The sequence below is a fragment of the Varanus komodoensis genome, unplaced genomic scaffold (genome assembly GCF_004798865.1).
Source record: "Varanus komodoensis strain SLA01 unplaced genomic scaffold, ASM479886v1 scaffold15, whole genome shotgun sequence".
NCBI lineage: Eukaryota > Metazoa > Chordata > Lepidosauria > Squamata > Varanidae > Varanus > Varanus komodoensis.
In genome coordinates, this window is record NW_025335440.1 from 3,368,655 (window position 1) to 3,388,282 (window position 19,628).

The 19,628-nt window shown below is 49.4% G+C and overlaps 1 protein-coding gene across 2 annotated transcripts; it reads left to right on the forward strand.

The window, feature by feature from the left end:
• Window positions 1-1,420: 1,420 nt before the first annotated feature.
• On the forward strand, window positions 1,421-4,490 carry GJA4 (gap junction protein alpha 4). 2 transcript variants are annotated; one of them, XM_044424909.1, is made up of 2 exons: window positions 1,421-1,762; window positions 1,814-4,490. In XM_044424909.1, exons 1-2 carry the CDS (start codon window positions 1,421-1,423, stop codon window positions 2,477-2,479), a joined length of 1,008 nt encoding a protein of 335 aa, XP_044280844.1. In that variant the 3' UTR covers window positions 2,480-4,490. The 2 variants fall into 2 exon arrangements, with proteins under 2 accessions (XP_044280844.1, XP_044280843.1); XM_044424908.1 differs by having other exon boundaries at window positions 1,421-4,490.
• The last annotated feature ends 15,138 nt before the right edge of the window (window positions 4,491-19,628 follow it).

Here is a 19,628-nt window from a genome sequence, read left to right on the forward strand (position 1 = left end):
AGATCAGGCCGGAGTCCAGCCCTCTTGGGCCTGCCGGACTTCCTTCCCATGCTCAGCCCTGACCAGGAAGCGAGCTGAGCCCAGAGCAAGTCCATGAACGGTCAGGAATGCCAGCGGCTTCTTTCTGCAAAGCACATATGGTGCAGGATCCTCTGCACAAACACGCACAGCTTCACAGCCGTGGCGGGGAAGCAAATTCCACCTGCCTGGTGGGCGCTCAGGGAGTTTGCACGCACGCCAGCCTGGCAGACTCCTGGCCTCGTTTCCTGGCTGGACACCCACTTGGCACAAGGCAGACTCAGGGCAAACAGAAAGGAGGCCAGCGTCCAGGGAGCTAAGCCAGCGAAACCCAACGGGTTCCCCCCTGCAAACTAGGTTCCTTATGCATCGCTAGTCCCGCACATATGCCAGGTGTCAGCTGGGGCGGGGGGGCTGGTGCAGACTTCAAAGGATAACCTTGAGGCGGCAGAGCTTTATTTGGGAGATTCTTAAAACAGGTAGAGTGAACGACAGGCTAACCCTTGTTAGTCAGGCGTTTATCTTGAACAGCTGCAATTAGGGTGGGGGGAAATGCATGGTTTTGTGAGCTGGCTTACGGCCTCGCATGATCAGGGCTACTTGGGCTGGTCATTTCGAAGAAGCCTCCCCTCAGTGAGGATTGCCACGTGCGTGCATCCACCCACCTTCCTCTCTGCAGGCGGTCCAATTCCAGTCATCTTTTCCTAGGCCTGCTAGTCTCCTGATGTTTGGAATTATAATTCCCATCAGTCCCAGCCAGTTTGGCCAATAGTTTGGGTGTTGTACACTACCATCTTGCAGCAACCCAAAAGGGCCTTTTTGGTGGTTGCCCCCGCCTTACGAAGTGCCTGCCCAGCCTGGCCATCGGGAGCTGCCAGTGGCTGCCTGCCTCAGCTGCCCATATCTTTCTCCAAGCTTTTCCCACGTGAATGTGCCACCCAGTCTGTTTGTTTGTAATGGTGGCACGATATTGGTTTCGATGTTTAATCCATGTCTTGCTATTTTCTGTAAATGCTTTAGCCATGAATATACATTTTAATGCATAGCGTGTTTTTTAATATATTTAATCCTCCTAAATGGCTTCAGTGTATTTTTATCTATTGTTGAAAGTATATTGAACTGTCAGATAATAACCCGTGATGGGACATGTAGTCCAGACATCCAGAACTGAGCCAGTTGCCCGCCCATGCCAGAGGCCTTGACCAGCGGTCTTCTCTCCGGGTCCTGTCAGCTGCCTGCCTCTGAAGCGCAGGGATGGATCTTGGTGGTGGAGGTGCCCCTTCTCTCATTCCAGCGCAGTCCCTTAGTGGCTTGCCCTTCCAGTGGTGCTGGGCCTGTAGGACTTTGCGAAGGGACCGTGCTTCCGCGTGTAATGCCCTTTTTCTGCTCTCCCTAGCCCAAGATGGGTGACTGGGGCTTCCTGGAAAAGCTTCTGGACCAGGTGCAGGAGCATTCGACGGTAATCGGCAAGATCTGGCTGACGGTGCTGTTCATCTTCCGTATCTTGATCCTGGGCCTCGCGGGGGAGTCCGTGTGGGGGGACGAGCAGTCGGACTTCGTGTGCAACACCAAGCAGCCGGGCTGCCCCAACGTTTGTTACGACCGGGCCTTCCCCATTTCCCATGTCCGCTACTGGGTGCTGCAGTTCCTCTTTGTCAGCACACCCACCCTGGTCTACCTGGGGCATGTCATCTACCTTTCCCGGCAGGAGGAGAAGCTGAAGGAACGGGAGAGTGAGCTCCGAGCCCTGCAGTCCAAGGATTACAAGGCAGCCGTGATGCTGATGGCCGTGGAGAAGAAAATTGCCAAGATCTGTGTGGCAGAAGATGGGAGGATAAAAATCCGGGGACCTCTGATGTGGACCTACATCATCAGCGTGGTGTTCAAGTCCATCTTTGAGGCCGGCTTCCTTCTAGGCCAGTGGTACCTGTATGGCTTTGTCATGAGCCCCGTCTTTGTGTGCGAAGGGTCCCCCTGCCCGCACCGCGTGGACTGCTTTATGTCCCGTCCCACTGAAAAAACCATCTTCATCCTCTTCATGTTGGTGGTGGGCTTGATTTCCCTCGTGCTCAACCTTCTGGAGCTCTTCCATCTGTGCTGCAAGGGCCTGCTGCACCGTGTGAAGGAGAGCGACTGCTGTTCTCCCTCCTCAGCTCCCCCTCTGCCCTGCAAGGCCGACGGCTACCCCACCAAGCTCTGCAGAACGTCTGCTGAGTCTTACCCGGACAAATCCTACTTCTATCTCCCCATGGCTGAGGGGCTTTCCCCACCTTACCAGGCCTACAACAAGCTTTCCAGTGAGCAGAACTGGGCCAACTTTAACACCGAGGAATCCTTGGCCCTGCAACACCAGCATAAGCCCCCCGATGTCTTTGCCACAGATGCCCCCAAAGTCCATCTCACTCAGGAAGTGCAGTCCAGTCGACCAAGTAGCAGCAATTCCAGAAAGCAGTATGTCTAGCCAACAGGCCACCAAAGTGCAAGCTGGACAGTGTTTTGCTTGATGACATCAGAAGGTTATCAAGCCAAGATTCCTCATGGGAATCTTTGGGCAACTGATTGCTTAACTCTGCTTGGTTACCACTGAAGGCAGAGGTGGTGCCTCATTGTTCTTGACAGTCATGCCTTGTTTTGGCCATGCTTTCCTCTGTGTGTGTGGAAGGCATGGCTTCCATGTGGAGGCAGGTTGACCTTGACCATTGGTCGACCATGGAAAAAGCCATGGAACCACCTCTCCCAAGCCGACGGGCACTGGGCAGTCACACAGGTGTGGTGCTAAATGTGGATTCTTGTGACAGTGTTGCTGGTCTCTTTGATTTTCAGATAAGAGGGCAGATGGTGGCAACTTGTTCCGGAGGTGGAGGTGCACACACAGGAAAAGCCTTTCTGCCAGTTCGACACTACACAAGCATTGGCTTCAGTTAAGAAAACTTGTAGCCTGGTGGGAAAAACACAAAGGAAAGTGGGGAGGTGGCTAAGGAGGGGAAAGAGACATCCGGGTCATAGATCAATTGAAACAGTCTCTTTTTTTATTTAATCTGCTGGTTTACAGGAAGTCTGAACAACTTAGCAACAGAAAACTGCAAACCAGATAGACTGGCCTTTTGGTCAGAGAAAAGTAATCTAAAAACAGATTTCCTGTTCCAAGCAGGCATTCAGTGCAACATCAGCTCCTGCTGAAGCAAAGATGAAATATGCATCCTCATTTAAATATAGCCCAGTTGCTGTGGTTCAGCTCCACTGAGCTATTTCTTGCATGCCTCATCCTTGGACATCGGCCCTGGAGCCAGCGTGCCATCTAAAGGAGTGGGAGAGCACTGTCTTCATCTTCATCTACGGATCTGTCAAGGCTTTGCCCTTTCTGCCTCAGTCACAGTTGGTGAACACTTGGTCTGCTTTCTGTCCTGATCTTCAGCTGCACAGTTGAATCAAAGAGGCCCAGTGGACGTGATTAACTGTCCCATCTCAGTCCACTCAGTTCCTCCCCAGTTCAGTGTTTGGGTCTTGCATGCCTCCCTACGAATACACAACCTACATAATTTTAGTTTGGTTTAAATTCTTTTAAGAATATCATCAGAACATATGCCCTGATTGGTGTTTCCAAAGGAAGGTAGACCTTAATGGACTACTCAGTGTTTGCGAGAAAGCATTTGGCCAAGACAACTTCCTATACGTGTTATTTCCGGATACAGGATAACGAAACTCATTTGGTGCTGTGCTCCCCCATTTCCTGGCCACCTCTGCATAGTTCAGAACTATGCCTTAAAGCACTGCTTACTGCATGTTTGAAATCTCTGTTTCATACACGTATCTTTATGTATACTTACTCCTTCCTGCTAATTTCTGTTCTAGAGTCTTGGTTTTGAATTTTTCCTTCGGTTAATTTATTGCCATTCTAAGGCGTATAGTCAACAAGCTGAGTCTGGATCTGTTCTTGACACAGCACGTTAAAGAGTCTGTTCTCCTGGATGGGAATGGAAAGGTAAAGCGGCACTTGGCCCGCTTGCTGTGTGGATAGAGCACTGTGCCTTTTTTCCGTCTCTCTCTGGATTAAATCAAAGGGGGTGGTGTTTTGTCATAAACTGTTTCCGTCAACGGTGATGGCACTCAAAAACCTCTCACCATTGTGGGAGAAATGCTTGTGAGGGCTGGCTCCCCTTGAATGTGGCGTCACATGTACAGGACCAAAAGAAAACTGGCTGGAAGACAATACTTCTAGCATACCTATTTCTTTCTCTCAGTCCCTGTTAAACTGTTCTTGATGACAAAGCTGTGAAAAGAAGATCTCTGCATGTAAAAATCTTTCTGCCTATTTGATGTACAGCAAACTGTGCAGAAGAATCTGCTTCTTGCCACCAATTCAGGCAAATTGTATCAACGCCAAAGTGCATATAGGAGCTCTGGGATGAAGGTTGATGGTATTAAATCTAATTTTGTTTTTTGTTATTTTCGGAATAAAAAAATGCACAAAAGTCTTGTGTATGAAAAGTTTCTTGAAGCCCTTATATTTATTATTTTTGTTTCTACAAATCTCAGGGTTTCTGTATTGTATTTATATATTATCATATTTAAATCCCACCTTTTCTCCTTTGAGGAGTGCAAGTGGGGAAATATTAACCTTCCTGCAAGGTTATTGCCCAACTCTCTGGCCAAAATGGGGAAACTGGGAAAACACTGTGACTGATTTCACACATTTTGGCAAGCAATGCTGAAACTTGGAAATCTTAGAACAAACGTAGGTTCTCGATGGTGATTTGCAGTAACCAAACAAGCCACATTCACTGTGCTTCTGGTTTTCAAACATATTGACCAGCCATTCCTCCATGGTTTGTCGTCGTGTGAATAGGGCCAGTCGCACGGGAAGAAGCACTAATTCCGTCTGCTAAAGTGAGAAATCCATCAACTAACTCCCACTTTGTGTGAAATGTCCTCCTTCGGCAATTATCTGGCCCACAGATATCCAAACAGCACCCTTAGTCCATCTCCCAACTAACATCTGTACACATCTCACTTGAGGAATTACTAGGCATAAGAACACAAAGTCCCTGCTGGATCAGACCCGAGGTCCGTCTGGTCCAGCATACCATAAACGTGGCAACCCAGCTGCTCACAGGATCCTTCAAGCAGGGGGAGTACACGACTTCCTCCTGCCCAAACTCCTCAGCAACTGTTCCCTGACAGCAACCATCAACTCAATCTGCCCCTTTCCCTGGTGTGAGCAGGGCCTTCCAGCCTCACTTGCCCTGAGGAGGAAGATGGAGATGGGTATAACGCTGAGGGTACAAATTTACATCCAGCAGAATCAAACGATACAACTTTTCCCAGACAATACACCTTCATGTGTGGGATGGAAACATAGCTGGGTTGGCTGACCATATTACGGAAGGGGCTCCGGAGCAGAAACCCTACAGAATCTCCCCGGAACGCTTTCTGCCCCCTCTCTGCCTCACAAATGCAGCCCCCTGGGCATGCACTACCCCTCTGCAGTGGTGTGGCTAGACCTGGTTCCTGGGGCAAAAACCCAAGCCCATGTGGTCCAAGGGAGCAGCCAACTGTATTTTATTGTATGCGTGATATTTATTTATTTGTAAGCCGCCCTGAGGCTTAGGCGAATGGGGTGGCATATACGTCTGCAAAATAAATAAATGACAAGGGCATCTAAGCAGCAGGCAAGGGCTGCACAGCAAGCAACTTCGTGTGCCTTTCACAAGGTGCACTTTTTTTGCCTGGACATACCTGGCAATCCAGGGGTCTCTACCATCCTTGCTCAGTGTGTCCCATCAGCCCCCATGCCCAAACTTCAATCCCACGCTTTCCAGGGCACAATGTGGTAGGACTGTGGAAACCACAGTGCCAGGTTTAGATGAACAGAGAAACCACGGTGAAGCATGGAGACCATAGAACAGACTGCTGTTTCCTAATGCGGCTTCTGAAAACTAAGTGAGCAGTGCGGAAATGCCATGTGAGGGACCTGACAGCCCCACAGACCATCCTGTGCAAGAAACCACCATGACTGCTCATGTTGTGCAAACCCACCCATGAGGTAGGCACAACTGTAGATATGACTTAAGTACCAAACTGCACATTCTCAAGATGCTTTTTTCTGCAAGGTTAGCGATTGTGCGGTCATCACTGATCAGGAATGTGGAAGCAGCTTTCAATTACAGAATGGTGGTTGGAGAAAGAGAAATAAGTTGATGTGCTTCATCACAGAAACAATATTTTAATTATTATTAATTAGCACAGTTGCTGGTTATTATCTGGCACCCATTAGCTGCAGCTCTCTGGGCAGTTTTCAGAACAACGCTTAAAACCAGTAAACATAATAATATGGTAAACAAAATAAAAACATAAGTTTGAAACAGATTAAAACTGAGTAGGAACCAAGAGAAAAACCCACAGGAGAGCAAAAATCTGAAAGTGCTTTATCAAAAAATTTTGAGGAGGAGAGATAAAAATCCTGGGAAAATCAAGAGGTCTTACCTGGCACAATAGATGCCAGGAGAGTCTTTCTAGGAAAGGCACTCCAAGCATACATGGATCCATCTCGGAGCCCTTGGAAGGCCTTTAGGGGCATGGCCCAATGTGTGTGGGACTTTTTCCATCTAAGCATCTCCCAAGCACCCTGAACTAGCCTAGAGATGCAGGAGTTTGCCCCTAAGTCCCGGGTTTAAAGTTACTTAGCTGCATTACTGCCCCTCCTAAACTGCCAGGTTGCTCACGGCTCTGCTTCTCCAGCCTCCTGCTCTCTGCTTTAACTCTCTTCACCAATGCCATGAGCAGCTTGCCAGGAAGAGCAGACAGGCACCGTCTCTCTTTGTCTGCTCCTTTTTCCGGCTGCCTGCAGAGGAAGCATCAGCCTGAAGCAGCCCACTGCCTTCCCTTCCTAAGGATGCCCCTGAGCCTTGCGTGGGAAGCTGAGGTGCCAGCTGCTAAAGGTCTTTGCCTTGCCCGAGAGCCATCTCAGCCGCCAGACGGAACCCGGCAGGGGTCTGCATGAGCCATTCAGCCTTCTGCCTGGCGGCCTCAAGGTGCCCAACAGACAGTCAGGCGCACTGTGGCTCCAGAACCCCTTTCCCCTCCCCTCGGTCCTCCTGTGGGTGCCCCAGGAGAGAGTGCGAGAGCACCCACGTTCCCTCTGCTCCGCCACAGCCACAGGCGGCTGTCTGCTCAGTGCAGCTTGAGATCCCCGAGTGGGGGTCTGAGATGGAAAGGGGGGGTCTTGCCACCACAGAGAGGCTAGAAGGAGCCCTTCCGGCAAAGCGCAGCCTTGCTTTGCAAGGAGCTGTCCAGTCCCAAGCCTGGACCTCATATTTGACAGATCTTTCCAATGCAGGGAGAAATGTTCATCAGCCACCTGTGCTAGGCACCGGGTGCTGTGTGTGTGTGTGGGGGGGGGGGGCTGCCAGTTCTGGCCAGGGGTCACCTACTGTGGACACTATGCCAGGATCCCTGATATCTAACCAACCTGCCCAGTTTGCACAAACCTAGCTGCCCAGTTCAGGGCAGGATATAAGGGGCACAATTATTTGCACAGAGTTACACACCTTATTGTGCACAAATCAAATCAAAGGAGGGTCCACAGGCAGCCCCTCCAAGGCACTGCTGGGGTCCATGGAGAGGAACTTTGTGAATGCCCCCATAGGGATCATGGAGGAGGACATGACAGCCCACTTGCGGGATCTCAACACAATCCTTTTCGGGGGGAGGGAAGTCTTTCTCATTACACCCCCCCCCCCCACAAGTGCCACTACAGCAGTTCTGCTAATTGTCCAATATCCACTTGACCAAAGCAGGCCAAGTAGCATTGCTGGTTTTTCACTTGACCTCCTCCTGTTGTGTTGTCTCATTTTGGATGACACAATCATGGAAGACCAAGCAAACCCTACAACAAGCCATGGCTTGTTCGGGTGGGTATTACACCGGGTTTGGACAACACTCTAAGCCATGATAATGACAGGTGCCTGGGGCACCCTGGTGTTTGTCTAGCTTTGTCCTTGAATGTAGACCATACTCCCCCAACCAGGAACCCTTCAGATATGCTGGACTGCAACTCCCATAATCCCCCCTTATGCCCCAGAGGCATGGAAAAGGATGTTGTAGACTGGATACAGTCTTGGGACAAGGCGGTGAGAGAAGAAAGCTGCTGGTGATCTTCCCAACTCACAGGAAAAAGAGCAAAAAATGAATCATTGCCTAAAATCTAGGATCCTTTATTGAGAAAGCCTCAAGTTCGGCAAGGGATTTTCTATCTGCAACTGTATTTTTCCAATATTTATTTATTGATTTGTTTATTTACAATGACTCTGTACCATTCCCCATCTAGACAGGTTCTGGAGCAGTGAACAATCGAAAGTTAAAAGAATAAAACACAAAATTAAAACAGTGCTTCCATCAGAACAAGGAAAGCCCTTCGGAGTCAACCAAAGGTGGCTTCCTGACATAACTGTGTTTTCAGGAGGTGGTGAAAGCTCCCCTGTTGGTACTTGCTTGCTTACTTACTTATTACATTTATATACCACCCCAATAGCCCAGAGGGTTCTCTAGGTGGTTTACAAACATTAAAACCCCACCGATCCTAAAATAAATAAATTGACTACACCACAACTGAGTATAAAATAACATGGTTAAAATGAATTAAATAAATAAATATACAATTAAAATTAATTAACTTTAAAAGATTGGTTAAATAAAAAGGTCCTGACCTGGCACCAAAAAGCATATAATAACGGCACCAGGTGGACCTCTCTAGGGAGCGCATTCCAAAGTCGGGGTGCCACCACAGAGAAAGCCCTCCTCCAAGTGCTCTGTCTCCTGACCTGTTTCAAAGAGGGTTCCGGGAGGAGGGCCTCTGCTGACGATCTTAGGGTCGGGAGGGCATATAGGCAAAAAGGCGTTCCTTTAGGTATCCTGGTCCCAAGCCATTTATGGCTTTATAGGTAATAACCAGCACCTTGAATTGAGCCCGGACTTCAATGGGAAGCCAATGGAGCTGATAGAGGACTGGAGTTATGTGAGAATAACGACCAGTCCCTGACAGCATCCTGGCAGCTCTATTTTGCACAATCTGAAGTACCTGGACTGTCTTCAGGGGCAGCCCCATGTACTTGCCCCACCTCCAGAGGCATGGAGTTCTGCAGACCCACCTCACTGAAGATCCTTCTCCAGGTGGACTCCAGCTGGGCCATACCGTACAGAACCACCAGGAGCACGGCGTGAGATGCCCTCAGCACTGGTAAGGGGCTCTCCCAAGCATCTCCCAGGCTTTCTGGGCTTCTCCTGCAAGCCTTGTTGCTGTCTCCCTGTCCCTACCTTGCCTCCTCCCCTCGCCTGCTTTTGTGAGATTCCAGTGGAAAGTGGGGTCTTGATTTGTGTAGGCAGGAAAGGTGGGGACAGTGCCGAGCTCTAATTGCTTCTTGGTTGCCTTTCTTTCCAGTTCCTTGCAGTGATTAGTCCTCATTCCTTAGAATGTGCCCCTCATATTTGATCACTTGGGGAAAGGAGGACAAGGGCCAAGGACCAAAGAAGAACAAGCAGAAATCCACTGGACATGCACATGGTAGGCATGTCATGAGTGGAGCCAGCTGGGGGTCAGACAAGATGGCCCAGGAGACCCCTCCTGACTTGCACTGTTTCTCTGATTCTATGTTCCTATTCCAAAACCACCACATTTTGCCCTCTGGTTTTACCCTGAGTCCACATTTCACATCCATATGGATTAGAGCTACACTTCATATTTCCACACTTCTTTTTGAGACAGAAAGATTATCTTCTCCTTCTTCATCCTCCTTTGTACCATAAAATGCCTGCTCAGCCATATCTATTTTGCAGTTAATTATTTCTCTGAATTCTGCCATCCTCTGGTTGTTTGGCTTCCCAGATATTTGAATGTCCTCGACTTGCTTTGATTTGTTTCTTTTTATTTTTAAACCATAGCTCTGAAAGAAAACTGAATTTCACTGTAGCCCATATGCTCTTCACCTTTCTTGCTGTAGGGACCATTTCTGCTAATGGTGCATTTTTCCTGTTGCTTTCAATGCCTGTGGATGATTGCTCACGTTAATTGCAGCCTCAATAAATATGTTAAACATTTGAGGAAAGTGAGCACCCTTGACAGACCTCTTCACACATTTCAGTTCTTCACTCCATAGCATTTGCTCTGATGACAGCTTCCTAGTTACTATATAAATTATATATTATATGCCTGTCCTCATATCTTTTCCTTCCTTCCACAATACAGGGAACATCTTATTTTAGCTGGCAATGTGCCCTCCCCACTCAACGAATGCCTTAGAAAAGACTTTTTCAACTTCTTGTTTGCTCTCTTCGATATTTGAATTGCAAGAAAGGCTTTGTCTTCAAAAAGCAAAGTGATCCTGACTTAAGAGGCTATTTGAGTTTGTTGGAGTCATTTTTTGAATTGTCTTAGTGTTTTGGAAGTCCTGGAAGCATGTCTTAATGTAGTGAGGGAGATGCCAAAAGCAATGTGATGAGGAGACTAGACTCTCCCACCAGTTTGGTCTCCAGGAGCATCACCCAAGGCAGACTGGTGAAAACAGCAGACATCTTCCTTCTTCAGGAATAATGGTCACAGCAGCAGAAGAAAATGGGCATCTCTAATAGTGCTAGGAGCATAGAAACCCCTGAAGTGCAGTTACTGGGAAGTAGAGAAACATAGAACCCAAGCAAGTCAGAAGCGTCTCCCGGGCCATCTAGTCTGACCCCCGGCTCCAGCCGGCTCCGCTCACGACATGCCCACCATGTGCACGTCCAGCCTATCCTTGAACACCCGCACCGATGGGGCCTCAACGACCTCTCGTGGAAGCCCATTCCACACCCTCGGGGTCCTGGCTGTCAGGAAGTGCTTCCTGGCATCCAAATGGAACCTTGGTTCCTGAGCTTTGCTCCATTGCAGCGCATCCTGCCATCCTCTGCAGGGGAGAACAGGTCTCTACCCACCTCCGTGTGACACCCCCTCACATACCTGTATGTCGCCAACAGAACCCCTCTGAGTCTCCTCTTCTCCAGGCTGAAGAGACCCAGTTCCCTCAGTCTCGCCTCATACCCCATCCCCTGCAAACTGGCACCAACCTTGTGGTAGAGGTAGTCGAAGGCAACACTGGTGAAGGATCCTTCAAGATCCTTCACAATAAACAATTTGTGTATTGCAAATACATACTTCAGGTAACCAGTCAAAGGTCTGTAACCATGAACATCACCAGAAGATCGACAAAAAACTCAAAGAGACTATGCAGCTGCAAATAGGAGCTAGAGAAGCTGCATGCTCCCTGCCAAAGCAAGACCAGGAGTAAATGGTGGGAGCAGGCCCCGCAGTTTCTTGGGCCTCCGAGGGCACCTTTGCCTTTCATTCTGCCTTTTGGGCAGGTTGCTTTGTGACTAGCCATGCCTCCATGGCAGGCATTTTGTCTTGGTACCCAGGACGTTTCCCCAAATTGCCAAATGTGCCTTAATCTCAGAAATGTTGCTTGCCTCTGTTTTAGATGGGCGGGGGTGCGGGGGAGGCAGAAGTGAAGGCGTGTTCCCCCAGCACTGCTGCTGCAGCAGAATAGAATCTGGATTACCCCCACCACGAACGCACAAAACTGGTTTTGGTTAAAAAAGCAGTTGTTGTGTGATTTGGTAATGGACCATATGAACCTGGTATGTTTTGGCCCTAAATACCCTGTTGCATTCCAGCCTCAAATTCTGTGGACTTCTTTAATCATTTTTCCACAGGCTGTTCTTTCTCCATGACATTATCTGGAACCTCTTCTCTAACTGCTTGCCCCATCTTGCTACCATGTTTACATCTGTTGGCAATGGTGTTCCTTGTTTCCTTCAAAAAGCTGCATCATCATCATCATCATCATCATCATCATCATCATCATCATCATCTCCCCACTGGTGTTCTCTCCCTGTCCTGGGCATTCACCTGCCATGGTGTCACCCTGATCTGTGAGCCATCCTTGTTTGGCTTGCTAGACTTTTCTAACCATTCAGTTCCTTAACTGCCTGCGTTTCTGTCCTAGCTTTCATTTCATGAATTAGCATACCAAGTGACAAGAAAAAAACAGCCAAAACAAGTACACTGGGGGTGTACAATCCAAAGAACATTTGCAATTTATTCTGACATACAGAAAAGGCATGTGGCATGGAGTTAGTCCCTGGAGGGACTGCAAAGAGTCCATGCAAGATGCTTTTATAACCTCTCAGTTACATGCATATTTTGAAGGGTGGAGGCAGTTTTTATGAGAAGGCAGTTCACCTCTACACAGGCAGTTTTTATGAGAATAAAGCAAAAGGGTTGAATGGGATTGAGACAACACAAAAGGAAGAACCTTCAAGACAGGTCAACAGTTCTCAAATCAAAGAGTATAGCTGCACAGGACAAGCAAACATTAGCATCTCTAAGGTGTACATGCGGAGGAAGACCCGCAATGGGAGCAGGAATCCCAGCTTGAGTGTGAAGCTGCGCTTACAGCGTCAGGCTTTTGGCAGCCATCTCATGGCAGAAGCTTTCGTTCATTTTGCCCTGATACAAGGATCCACAGGCAGAATGGGGATTTAGGGTACACGCCAAAGGCCCACGTCCTAGCAGGAACACCCTGCCTAAGAACCTGCTTTTTCACCTGCCCTCTCTTTGGCCCAGACAAGAAGGAGGGGAGGGCAAGAAGCAGGAGATGCCCAGACCACTCTCTCTCTGACTCTCTGCCCATCAAGCATGCAAGCAATGGCAAGGATGGGCAAGAGGAGGAGGAACAAGAGCAGCTGGGGGCAAAGGGGGTGAGAAGGTCCACTCCTCGAGGGAGGGCTTCCTTAAGGGCGTCTTGCCCAGGGACACTCAGAGTCCTGGGTCCGCAAACTTTGGCTGCTTACCTGGCCAACTGGCTTGAAATTCTGCCCTCCACCTACCCTTGCTCTTCACCCCTTGCAAGCACTCTCAGACCCCCAAGGGAGTTCCATTGCAGCTGAGCAGGGCACCACGGCCCCTCCTCTGGCTTGCGACCGGGGAAGAAGTTTTGTCCCCCCGGAGGGGGGCGCCAGTGACTGAACTCACTGAACTGTTGGGCTCCGGTTTTAAATCTTCTTCATTCCCACCAGGTCAATTATTTCCTGTGTTATCCATGAGGCATAGGAAAAGCATAGGAACCTGGAGCAATGGGAAACCAGGGGTGCCTGAACTGGTCAAAATTGTCCAGATTTGACTACACAACTCAGCTCTTTCCTTCTTTCCCTGGCAACCTGGCTTTTGCTTGTTTGGACAGGAACTGCTGGCATATTTCAAAAGTCATGCATTTTTAAAGTTGTGCATTTTTAATATGCACATTTTGCAAGCGTGAATGCAAGTTTGGGAGTTTGTGGACATTTTGGGAGAATATTGATTAAACTACCATTAATCTTGTTTTTCTCCTTTACCCATTGAATTTTCATGGTTCCTCTTCCTATTCCCAGGTCTCCTCTGCTCTCTCTTTCTCAGTCCTTTCCATCTGTTTTATGAATACTTGTTCCAGGTGAATACATCTGGATGCAGCAATACTCCAGCCTGTTTTTCAAAATCTATATTAGCCCTTTTAATGTGTTCAGTTCTATGTGGGGTTTGTACATTTGTACCCTCTGCACACTGTTCACGACACTCACATGCTTTTCCCTTCTCTTTTGTCACTTTCTGTTTTACTTTTTAAATCTTCGTCTCCAATTGTTCATGACCAAAGCAGGTTCTCGGTGATGGCTCCTGAATAACCTTTATTTCATTTTACTCGAGTATAACCATTCCGTTATCTTTGGTAACGTCCTGTACTCCCCTGGTGTTTTCCACATACATTTCTTTCATTGTAATAAGCTTCAAAAGAGGCTGTCGTTCTTAAGCTGACTCATTAAAAAGGCACAATTTCTCTTCTCTCTCTCTCTCTCTCTCTCTCTCTCTCTCTCTCTCATCCAGCCTTTCCCATTGTAGCACCCTCTGGCTGTCTTGGTCTACATCCCCCAGCATCCCCAGCTAGTTCTGTCTGGAAGATGGCACAAGTGGGTGCCCCACACAACTGGAGCACACCAGATGGGCAAAGGCTGATCCGGCCCAAACGGCTGGAGCCTCGGGGCACGGCCTGCAGGCCTATAACCCAGCCAATTCTCAGAAGGTAAGAAAGTTCCGCTCTGGTCCGTGCTTCGATGGTCATCCCCCAGGAACCCCGTGCATGTTCCTGGTGGAACAAAGGTGCCATGCAGCTAAATAAGCACTCCCGCCACTTCCCAGTGCCTTTCTTTATTGCAGGCTGGCACTGCACTCCCCCATTATGATTCAAGTATCTTCTCCTTTAGCTCTATCATGTCATTCGTTGATTAGGTCTTCCTTTTGCTGCCTCTACCTCATTATAATCTTTCATTGTCATTCATTCGTCTATGCCGAAATGATTACAAATTTGCTGTGCTGTTACACGCCATCAAATCCTCTCCGCTTTATGGTGACCCTGTGAATGAGTGCCCTCAAAATGCCCTTTCCTTGGCAGCCCAGCCCAGTCCTGGGCTTCCTCTGTGGAGTAAATCCATCTCGTGCTTTTTGTTCTCTCCTTGTTCTGCCTCTGACCTTCCCTAGCACGACTGTCTCCTCCAAGAGATGCCTTCCCACGATGGGCCCAAAGTATGACAGCCTCTGTTTCATTGGTTTGCTTCCAGGGCCATTTCTGGCCCGATTTGATCTAGGACCCGCTTGTTCATTTGTCTGTTGATCCAGGTGCTCACAACTTTCTCCAGAGCCACGTTTCAAATGCATCCATTTTCCTCCTGTCTGGTTTTTTCACTGTCCAGCTTTCACACTGATTCACAGTGACTGGGAATGCATTCTCTCCACACTTCGATCTCCTTTTATTTAGAGAGCACGGTTTTTGTCTCTTTACTAATAAATATCCCTTAAATGCAACACACACACTTTATGCTGCTTCTGGGTTCGCACCCCTTTGCTGATAAAGCACCATTAAGCCCAAACTTCATGTCCTTTGCTTGTCACATAATAGGTGGAAATGGATTCAAGATAAGCCTCAGAGCCTGAAACATTGGTATTGTTTTCTGTTTCTATTAGCAGAGGACTTAAAATATTCCAGCACAGTACATTCTCTTTAGTTGCTGGGTTTGGTTTTGTTTTTTAGCTTTTAAAAATAACTTTCATGGAGCAGCTGAAATGTAAATTCAGCTGTGTGCTGAATTGATAGGGAGTAGAAGCGATGGCACAACCATTCCTGTGTCTTGACCTAAAACTTAATGTGTATGTCTTCACAGTATTTATATACTGCTTTTCTGCTAAAAGAGCCAAAGTAGTTTACAACTTTAGAGTGGATGTTCAAACCCCAAAAGGAACAGATGCATAATGATGGAAAGCTGGCAGGGCCAGGCTTCCCCTGAGCAAGGCGCGTCCCCACACATCCTGCAAGTGCCACACCAAGAGAGGATGGGGTGGTGCTCTGAGCGAGAGAGAACACACCTTGCTCTGGAGGCTCCAGAGAGCCACCCACGCTCAGGAGAGCCTCCTGCCCCTTCTGAAACCCCACTGCCCGCGGCACTGATCCCCCCTGTGGCCAGGACTGCCCCCAGACCAGTGCGCTGCTCTGCAGAAGGGCCCTCCAAGCAAGGCCCTGTGGGAGAGGGAGGCGCTTTGCTCCCCCTGCGTGTGGCCAGGAGGGGGAGGAGAGTGGGCAGCTGGTGCGGCCAAAGGAGAAGTCGAGGGCAGAGAGCAGCACAGCCCCCCGTCCCAGACAGTGGGGTTTGCAGCAGCCCTGGAAGCTGCCTGCAATGAGACAAGGGGAAAGAAAGAGCAGTGGAAGCAGCAGCCTCCTATCACCCATTAAAGGTTTCCAAGAAAAAGAGGTCATTAATTGAAATCTCAGTGAAGTTAAGCAATCAGAGCTGCCTGCTGAAGCAGCAGAGCTGCCCAAGAGCCTTTCCTGCCTGGGCCAAAGAGAGACGGGGCCCTGTGCCGCCTGTGACCAAAGCCAGCAGGATCTTTCTTCAGTGTTGGTGACTGGGCAGTGTCCTCACCCACACGAGAGGCAGCAGCGTGTCCTGGGAGCACCAGGCAGGCTGCTGGGATGCAGCTCTCTCTTCTCCAGCCCTCGGCTGCCAACCCTCAGCACCCACTGCCTGAGGCGACCAGCTCAACTCTGTCTTACACTGGGGTTGGCCTTGTTAAGTTGGACATCCTCTCACTGGGGAGCTGCTGGTCAAGTTGCGTTTGACCTGTCCAGCCACTGAAGGTGGACTTACCAAAGGAGTATCCTCCAAATAGTCCTTAGATGTTGGTGTGTGCAGGTCCACAGGGAGAAGGCGACCATTAACTTATTTGAGACATTTTGTATCAACATCCTTCTGCAGTGGGACCTAAGGCGTACCTGGAATTTCCATGGGATCTGTCATCCAGGTGCACACACAGAGTCATCTTTCATGCCTGAAATATACTTAATTCAGAGGAGCCGCAACCCAGTGGATATGCTTTGTGTACAGAAAGATGCCCCATCTCCAAGGAGGACTTCAGAAAACTTCCCTCTGAAACCTGGGAAAGCCACTGGCAATCCATGTCGCCCAGCCTTGTCCTCCAGATATGTGGACCAGCTCCCACCAGCATGGCCAAGGTTCAGGAATGCTGGCAGCTGCCATCAGAACTCCTGGAGGGCTCCAGGCTGGTGACGGATGCATGATCTGACTCTCTTGAGGGCAGAGTCTTATGGCTCTGCAGAAGCGGTTCCCTCTGGAGGGACCGTTGATGGTTGCCCATGGACAGCAATAGCCTCCCTATAGATTCTCTCTTGTCCTGTTATGTAGCCGAATCTCAGTGCTGGAGGCAAGATGCAACAGTGACTCCACGTCTGGTGCACCCTCCAGGTTTCACCCCCACCCTGCTCACCACCAGCTGCTACTTATCCTCTTGCCCATCCTTGCCAGAACTGGCTTTCTTGACACAGGGAGGGCTGAGGAGGCTGCCTCTCAGTGGGCTGGGCCTGGGCTGCAGGAATAAAGTCATGGGGTGAGTGCCTGGGTTCTTGCCAGCGAGCCCCGGCAGGTGCCCAGCCATGCCGACGCTGAACTCTAGCTGTGCCTGCTTGGAAAGGTTTGATTCAGCTCACGCCTTATTATGGTGCCCATAAAAGCAGTGCCCCCCCCTGCCCCCATCGCTGCATTTGCACAAGGATGTCACCAGGCACCTCGGTTCCCCACAGGACACGCCCTCCCAAGGGGAAGCATCCAGCTCAGGCCGCGGGAGCAATTTCTGCAGGTGGTGCTGCCCTCCACTGGCCGGCATCCCCTCCCTCCCCCCTCCCTCCCTCCCTCACCCCCAATCTCACCTCTGGAAGTGGCCACTGGAAAAGCAAACCTGTCTGTGTTATTCTTGGAGAGTAGAGAGAGACTGTGAGAACACACGGCCAGGCCTTGGATGGCAAGGTCGAGTCCTGTCATAACAGTCAAACAATAGGAAGCCAGGGGGAGCATCGCGGGGCTTGTTACGGGCAAGATTTGGCACAAGGAGGTCTCCCTGGGCTGGGATCTCTGCAGGCAGAGCCGCTCGCTCTGACAGCCTTGTTTTCCACCTTGTTGGAACAGTTCGGTGAAAAGAAAATGGGAAAGCAGCCCTAAAGGCTGAGTCCTACCCCAAATTCTGCCAATGAAAATATTAGTTCTAAGGCAGCAAAAACAGAGAGCAAAGTGAGTAAATAGATCTGTCCTGCCTTTACAGTTGGCCCAAGTCCTTGGAGGTATCTGCAGCATCACCTTTTCACAAGGCATTTCCTCTGCCTTCACTGTGCCCTGCGATTATTTGAAGGCCACCCAAATGGAACTTTCAAGATTTTCTACCGCTCTGGGAGAGAGAGAGTGAATCGCCAACTGTCTGTGCAAAATCATGGCACAGAGACCATTGTCCTGTCTGCTAAGTCAGACATTTTGCTTCCCCAGGCAGAGGAAAAGTGTGGGCTGCAGGTTTTACTGGTTCCTTGGGCAAAACTGTCTCCATGGGCCGCCCCCTCTGCCTATCTTCTCATCACCACTGTCATGAATGGTGCAGCCATTCCTTATCGTTTTTCTGATCACATCTGCCATTCATTCCCTCTCACCCCCACTGTGGTCTGAGCCAGTGACTGCACCGGGCAGGCAGTTCCAACATCTTGCCACTCCTTGGCACCTTTTGGTACCTGCCAGCCTCATTTCCCACAGGTCCCCTATGTAATGTGATCAGACTGCCATTGCACCAAGTGGGTTTTCAGGAGCCCGTTCCAGTTTAGCAAGTCTTTACTGTAACCATGTTGGTGTGCCAAATGGGTCAGCCCAGTAGGACTGCTGGAGATTCTCCTGGCTTGGTGGTAGAGAAGCCCCAAACTTGCTCTCCATGGCTGGACTCTTGTGGAAAGAACGTGCTTCCCCAGTCCCTGCTTCCTTCCTCGTCCCAGATATAGAAAGGGTTGGATGGCCCTGTTTCACTCCTAAATTTAGCCCTGCTCACACAGCCTCCAGAAGGTTAGCTGAGAGGGACCATCTGGCTGAAAAGGGTTCCCCAGCACAGACCTGGATAGTGAAACCACATTCCTGATTCTCAGCCTCAATTTTCCATCTTTAGAATGGGAAGAAGGGTGACGAATGGAAAAATAAACAAGATCAAAATCTGGAGGCACATCGAAGACATGAAGTGCAATTTTAAAAACTAGGGATTGCATCTCCATTCAGTGTGATCCCTGTGACCTTCTTTCCCCATTTTTGTGGGAGTATGTGTGGAGAATGCCTTGCACTCTTGCTCCATGCCATTCATGAGATCTTTAGAAGTCTGACCTGTTCAGACAGAAAATTGTCCCACAATGGCCAGCGCATCCCAGCTGGCTAAGCATGAGCAGAGCTGTGCCTGTGCAGCACGACCCTTGATCAAGAATGGAGCGTTTCCCTCTGGGCAGCACGGGGAGCTTTGTTCCCACATCATTTCTACATTTCTGCGGGGTGGCGGGTGAGGAGTCGGCTTGGACATGAATCACCTAATTCTTCTCTGATAGGCTCTGTCCTATTATTTTTTCCCTCCAGGATTTTCTTTGTGTGTTTGCATTTTATGTCTTGCTTGCCCCATAGGATTGCCCAGCCTTTCTTCCTGCAATACAAAGTTTACTGTAAGGATTACAGGGTCCTTTGTGTGGTAAGGCCAAAGTGGAGCCTGCTGTAGCCGCCTCCCCCGCCCCCCCTCCCCGTTTGCTGTCTATTCTTTTCAGAGCAGTCAGGAAGCCGCTTCCTGATAAGGCAAAGAGAAGGGTAAATGGGGGAACAAGAGCAGGCCAGCTGGGAAAAGTGTCCCCGAAGTGTGGCACCACATCATCCCCCAAAATGCAGCTGCAGATGTGAAAAAACAGTAATAACCAGAGTGGCTCTTCTCATTCAGCAATTTAGGAAGCTGCTTAGGCTTTGCCCATCTCTCTCAGTATTGCTTGCACTAATTGGCAGGGCCTCTCCCAGACTCAGACTGGCAGCTGCCCAGTCTTTTCTGAAGGTGGGCGTGCTGGAGAAACCTGCAGTGGATGCAGGTAAGTTTGGGTGTCTGCAAATCCAGTCCATTGCTTCTGCAGTGGCCTGGCTCTCCCCAAGTTGTATGGACTCTG

Coding starts and splice junctions, on each gene's coding strand:
- GJA4 (XM_044424908.1), top strand. CDS start 1,421: ATGGGTGACTGGGGCTTCCTGGAAAAGCTTCTGGACCAGGTGCAGGAG.